Source organism: Lytechinus pictus, chromosome 13 (genome assembly GCF_037042905.1).
Source record: "Lytechinus pictus isolate F3 Inbred chromosome 13, Lp3.0, whole genome shotgun sequence".
NCBI lineage: Eukaryota > Metazoa > Echinodermata > Echinoidea > Temnopleuroida > Toxopneustidae > Lytechinus > Lytechinus pictus.
Window position 1 is genome coordinate 10,822,348 of NC_087257.1, and position 6,874 is coordinate 10,829,221.

Genomic DNA, 6,874 nt, shown 5'->3' on the forward strand with positions numbered 1-6,874 from the left:
CGCTGAAAAAAATTAGTGGGATCATTGATAACTGGCGTATTATAATTATATAGGGTGAAAATTGTCTACACTTTCCGATTATTTATTTAGATCATAATCTATCAAGAAATTAAATTTTCATTAATTTTTCCTCGCTTGCGTTAGAAAAAAGAATACATTTTTGCACCACATTTTGTGACGCCCATTTAATTTCATATTCATAATGGCACTGCAATGACATTGCAATAATTAAAGCACTTGGTAAATCGAATCGGTAACACGACATTTGCTCTGGCGAAAATTACTCCGGGCTTTATTTCGTCTTAGGGTGGCAATATGGTTTTGTCATAAATTTAGGGTTAGGATAGGGTATAGTGTTAAATGCAGGGTTGAAGTTGGCCTTTCCATTAGTGTGTGGAAATTGATTTGATTTGATTTTGATTTTGATTTTTATTCACCAACGATAACAACATATTTACAGATGTTTACATATTACATTATTATGTCATGCATATAAATATTACAGAAATGAAACATACATGTATATGTTAAGAGCTGATAAAAGGGACCAGAAAATAGCACAAGTGCTAGTCGAGCCTGGCCCCTACACATATTAGTAATATAGGCGAATATTGAACTTTAAAGTATGTTTTTTTTTAAAACACAACAACTACAAAAAAACAAAATAAAATTATGAGTGTAACATTTTATGTTATATACAGAGCAATATGATAAGTTATTGATTTAATAAATGATTTTGTAATGAATTCCTGAAATCGTTTCTGGATACTTTTAGTTTGATGGCTAATGGTACATTATTCCAGTAATCACTTCCTAAGAAAGATAGAGAGAATTGTCCTTGAGTAGTCCGTAATTTTGGTAAATGTACTTGTCGACCTTCTTTTTGTCTTGTTGGGTATCTATGCTCTATTACATCGCAATAATCTACTAAAGAGTGAGGTAAGTTATTATTACCCAGGTCATACATGAAGGTACATATAGATAAATTGTGCATTTCAAATACATTTAGGATCTTTAAATTCTGAAATAATACACGTGTATGAGCTCGCCACTCACTGAATGTGATGGCACGTACTGCCATTTTTTGGGTGTAAAATATACAATTTAAGCTACTCTTGTAAGTACTCCCCCACACCTCGATTATGCGGAGCAATCGTCGCCGGAGCAAATTTCATGGAACCGGTAAATCACCTTAGTGGTATGTCCCGGATGTGCTCTTCTTTTTCTATTATTATCACCGAAACGAGTGTAGTAGAAAGCAGAAACCATTCGTGAAACCGGGTCCCTCATGAAGTTGATATGCACAGGACTCTGACTACAAAATTTGAATTATGAAAAAAGAGAGAATAAATTTATGAAAGCTATTTAAGAAAATAATTGTGTTCCACAAACGGACATTTGTGATGTGAAAAATTGCAAAATAATAGCTAGGTAGGCCTTATCCAGTGCTCGTCTTGATCCCATCAATCGCAACTATGGAGAGCCAGCAAAGTCAACATATAAAATGCATGTTTGTTCAATTTTTCTTTTAGATATGAATGTATATCCATAAAGTAATTGATTTCTTGACAATTTGGTGGGGTCTCTTTTGTTTACAAAGGACATTTTGCAAATTTCCTGGAGAAAAAAATTATGACACTGATGGATTTCCATAGAGCTACGTTGATTGGATCAATCGTATCTCTTTGTAAGACAGGGCCAAGGTTTCCCCCAAAAAATTCTTAGTTCTTATATCACTCATAAAGAGACATATATTTCCAGGAAGGTTAGGGGGTTGGGTTGGGTCGGGCGCACTCATTTTATGGGATTGCCCATATCATTTAAAAACCATACACAGTTAACCCCAAATATTGGGTTGCTTGATATATGAACCTAACACATTTCGCTGACATAGACCTACAGAAATAAAACGAATTAGTTAGATTAGAAAAAAAAACTTATCATATGCTTGAATATGTAGAAATCATTATTCGTTCGAAAAAAAAAGATTATTGGTTATAAAAAATAATATAAATGCAGTTTTTCATAGCCTTTTCCATACATAAGGTGATAAACATAATGTTTGTATAGTATTTCGTTAACGTTACATTCTACATGTTCTAGTTAATCTAAAAACAATATCAAATATGTAGATGATTAGGCAAAGAGAATGGAAGCGAAAGGCGGAAAGGAAAGAGACCGACCAGGGCGGGCCGGGAGAGACGGGGAAACAGGAAGAGGAGAGGTGGAGGAAAGAGGAAAAATGGGACAGAAGGAGGGGATAATCGGGGAGGCAGGAGGTGTTACTTTTACACGAATAGGGAATTTTCGCAACCACTACGCAGATGCGTTCTGGAACGGTGAGAATCTATTGTCAATAGCCCTTCATGACAAAGCAGCCTTTGTCGAAATCGATTAATCAAAACAGTGTTGCCATGGATTCTAGATCGTGACAGACGACAATTTGCAACATTTCGTCAGCTCCGAATCTTAGGTCGATCAGCATGCTGTCCCGGTTTACAAAATTTTCGGCAATGACCTCTAAGCCGTTCTTTGTGATTTGACGAGCACTTTTAATATTCTCGACGTTCCAGAAAGTGTCTGGCTAGAGGCTGCGAACACTCGCTGATGCCTTGACCTGCTACGCGCATCCATGTCCAGAGATGGTGTCGAAATGGTATAAGGGATTGCTTAAAGAGCACCATTCGCCGGCATATCGCCAAATTAGGTTGACAACCCCTCCTCCCATTTCATTCTAAAATGAAGCTGATTTTGGTCAAGAGAAAATATAAAGTTTTCATCCCCCAATGAAGGTTATTTGGGTGGAGACCTTTGTGGTGCTTTAGCCCACTTCCCATGAACATGAAGAAGGACCCTTTGTGAGTTAGGAAATCAATATTAGTTGATTTCCATTGTTATACTCCTCATAGGGTATCAATGTTGATCATTATCCATAGTGTGACTTATGGGGCATTGCAGGCAACTTGCAATCAATTTCAAGTCTATTTTCGGTCCCGAAATCAATAATAAGGTTTGAAATTAATTGCGAATTTGCGATAAGTTGCTAATCTGCTTCTAGAAACAAGCAGTGGAATCTGATTTGCTAATAACAGTTAAAATTGATCTACCAATTGTACAATTGCAGCAGAATATTTACAATTGATTGCAAATACTTTCTTGCAACATCCCCTCCCCCTCCCTTAGGGACTCATAATAATTGGTAGATATCCCTCTTTGGGTCACTTAGGCTGAATTTCTTTATGTGTTTGGCCTCTAATACGGTCGCAAAATTTGGCGCCATTTGGATACATTTCTCGAGGTTGGACAGGAAAAAGTGGCAGTCCATGGCGAAAAGTTACACCCCAAATTGTATCTTGGGTAACTCACATATGATCAGAAGTAGCAAAGTATCCGTGGCCCTGACAAAATGTAGGTGCTTCAATGCTCTCCATGAACTCCAATATCTCCCTCTCATTCGGGTACCGGTTCTGTTTGTTAGTTTGATAAAATAGAAGAATAATTACGAGATGATTATTTCAAATGATAACAACGTCAAATTGATAAAAAAATTGTTTTAATTGCAGAACTACTCCCAATATCAGTACGCAGTAAGAACGGTTTATACAATGCGGATTAAGATATACATAAGCTGATCAGGTGTTGATTAAATCTTAAATGTAGTGTTACAAATCTAAACAACACCGTTCAGTTTCTAATATTTATTGCTATGAAGTTGATCATTGTTGCTTAAAGCGCAAACGAACCAGCAGCTAGCCCCATCTCAAGTCCTCATTTACTCACAGCTGGTCAGGTCACTACCCATAATGCAATATGGAACAGTGTAGTCTTGGAAGATAGACACACTTGAATAAAAATACACAAGGTTTACTACTTAAATTCATGTCGCAAAAATAATACCAAGGTGCAAATCAGGTACTTTTCCACCCCAAATATTTTAGTTTCTTTATACAAACATGACAAATGAAATTATCGTCTTAATGATTCTCTATATTACTATTGGTTATCGCAGTAGGTATATTCTAAGACGATCTATGTATAACATACATGTAGTCAATGAGAGTTTTCTATACGGCTAGGTGATGTCAATGGCCGAGATAATATGGGGGGGGGGCTGAATCACCCCCTTCCAGTCTGCTTAGTCGTCAAAATTGCCCAGTCTTCTTAGGGTTAACCCACATAAACTCACATCATGTTTTCTTAATGAAATTTTAGCCATGTGGATGGATCGATGTTTCCATAGCATTCGGCTTGCAGAACCAAAAGTTCTACTCCCACATTTCGGAAGGCTGTTATAGATGATGACGTGATCCTATATAGGAATAAGAGAGCAATATTGAATATTATTCGGAATATAAACTTGAATATATAGGAAAAAAGATCAAATGACAAGGGTTAATGATATCTGGGAATCTTTAAATTGCATCAATCATTATTGAAAATGCATACTTGTGATGATGTTATCTATGCTTTGCATGTCCCATTATCAGTCAAGTTTTAGATTCTTGTCCTTACACATCAATGTCTCGAATATAACTATAGGCCCACTCTAATGTTTAATTAAAATTACACTTGAAACTCGGAATAGAGTAAAACAATCAAGAAATCGAGAAGTCAATCAAGAAATCAATAATTTTATCAATCACTCAAATAATCAATGCACCAATCAATCAACCGATAAATCAAGCATTCAACTAATGCGTCAATCAAACCATCAATCAATCAATCAATCAATCAATATCAACCCCAAATTAAGCAGCTTAACTCAACTCACTGTTCCATGGACAACACGGCCGTATCTTGATTCTTCCCGTTGAGTGGTGATTGCGTTTTCTGTTGAGGTGTTTTTATTCAAAGATGAATTTTCTTCTTTGAAGTAAAAAAAAAGTACAAGTGCACGTAATGAATCAACAGAAAACAAAATCATTAATGTTCGTAAAAGCAGACACAGAAGGACAGCATCAATTGCAAACGTAGAGAAACCCTTTCCCTGGCGATATGTTTTTAAGGGTCCTAGAGAACTCACCGAAACCCTATAATACCCGACAAGAAAACTCATAAATGATAATCATTCAGGATTTGTAACATCTAAAATAATTATACAAGCGCTCTACGCTTAGAAATGTACGCTGTACTCTTACTTTGCAAGGTGAATACCACGAAGGAAAAGGAGGAGGAGAAGAAGAAGAAGAAGAAAGAGGAGGAGGATAAGAAGAAGAAGAAAAAAAGGAAGAAGAAGAAGAAGAAGAAGGAGAAGAAGAAGAAGAAGAGGAAGAAGAAGAAGAAGAATAAGAAGATGATGATGAAGAAGAAGAAAAGAACACGAAAAAGAAGAAAAGGAGGAGTTTGACAAAAACTCTATAAAAAACAAACATAGCAAGAATGAATATGTAGATCTATTAAGAATTTGTTGGCAGAAAGATTACAATGAAAAGAGAGAGAAAAAATATGACTAACAACTATTTTCAAACCTTCACAGAAAATCTTGGAGACAACTTCTGCGATAAGCGCTATACGGATACTGTATAAATATTAGTGATCAGTGCCCTCTGATGCAAATTTGACTATGTAGATCAACACTACGGACAATTTAGAAAACTTATGGAGTTACAAATTATAATGATTCAAATCAGACTACTTCTCGTATTAAAAAATACAATTCCTGACCTGAAATGCCTTTTGTATGCAATCTCTTCGCCTCCTTTGATAAGACTTGGACATAACTGAATCCAGCTCCATCTTCGAATAAGTTCAAATACTCAGACATAATAAGAATACAGGCGATAAAAGACAAAATTGCCAATGATATTAGTACATTCCTCTTTGTCATTTCTGTAATGTATGTTGTATCGTCTTGAAGAGATGTTATGATTCCATATTGAGATCCAATCAATGCAGGTTTAGCCCGAAATGTATCATTTACAACGGCGACGGGAGAGGAACCAGAGGATCGAACTAATTACATGTGTACAACCAACCAACAGATCATGGTCCTGAATACGAAATAAATCTTATCCCCCAAGTTGTTACCGAACAAGCCCTTTTCATGTTTGGTTGTCCTAATATTTGCACGACGATGAAAAGTTCGGATGACAATAGAGGTTCTGCTAGACTTGCCTCAGGACATTTGTGACAAAACCATGGTTCCATCGAGCAGTTGGGGTTGCCCTCGCAAGTACATGGCTTCATCGTCTCGGATATTTATTCTTCGGTGCCACACGGGTCGTGTGGTCCAGTGGTTATAGAGCATTGGACTCATAATTGCAAGGTTGTGAGTTCGAATTCGTACTCTGCCATTGTCTGCACTTTGATCAAAAGACCCAAGAGAGTAATATATGTCGTCTTTAAGGTCAGTGACTATGACTGATGAATTTAGACGTAAAATGTTTCCTTATATACCAGCTTGGCGTTTACCAGCAAAAAGCTGTCCTTCCGAGTTCCTACGGGAATTACCATAAAAAAGAAACAGATCTATTATTGATGGGGATTGGGATGGGAGCTGTGCGACATAAACACTATGCAAAGTTTATTATATCGTATTTAATCTTCATTAAATCAAATATTGTTATTAAAAATGTAATGCTAAACAACTATTGTAAATTTCATATCAGCGTTGCGTCATCATCTCATTTATTTTTCTGCAGAGTCAATTCTGTGTCGGAATGATGTGATATCAGCTAGAAATTTATCCAGTAGTCAATTGGAAACGAGTCATTTTAAACCCGAAACAGGACTGACTCCAAGCTGGCGAAATTCCGAGTCAAATTTAACTCACAATAATCCTGATCAACAATTTGAAATATTAAAATGTTGGGAAACATACTGTTCACACATGTTGGGTATGTATCTTGGTAAATCCAATATTTGCGTTTGGGCA

The 6,874-nt window shown here is 36.3% G+C and overlaps 1 protein-coding gene across 1 annotated transcript; it reads right to left on the bottom strand.

Moving 5' to 3' along the window:
- Window positions 1-434: 434 nt before the first annotated feature.
- Window positions 435-5,996, bottom strand: LOC129274505 (heparan sulfate 2-O-sulfotransferase 1-like). The gene is made up of 5 exons (XM_054911303.2): window positions 5,665-5,996; window positions 4,772-4,866; window positions 4,187-4,309; window positions 3,367-3,467; window positions 435-1,315 (listed from the first exon to the last, which is right to left on the bottom strand). The coding sequence occupies exons 1-5, from the start codon at window positions 5,825-5,827 to the stop codon at window positions 1,141-1,143; spliced, it is 657 nt and encodes a 218-aa protein (XP_054767278.2). The 5' UTR covers window positions 5,828-5,996; the 3' UTR covers window positions 435-1,140.
- Between the last annotated feature and the right edge of the window lie 878 nt (window positions 5,997-6,874).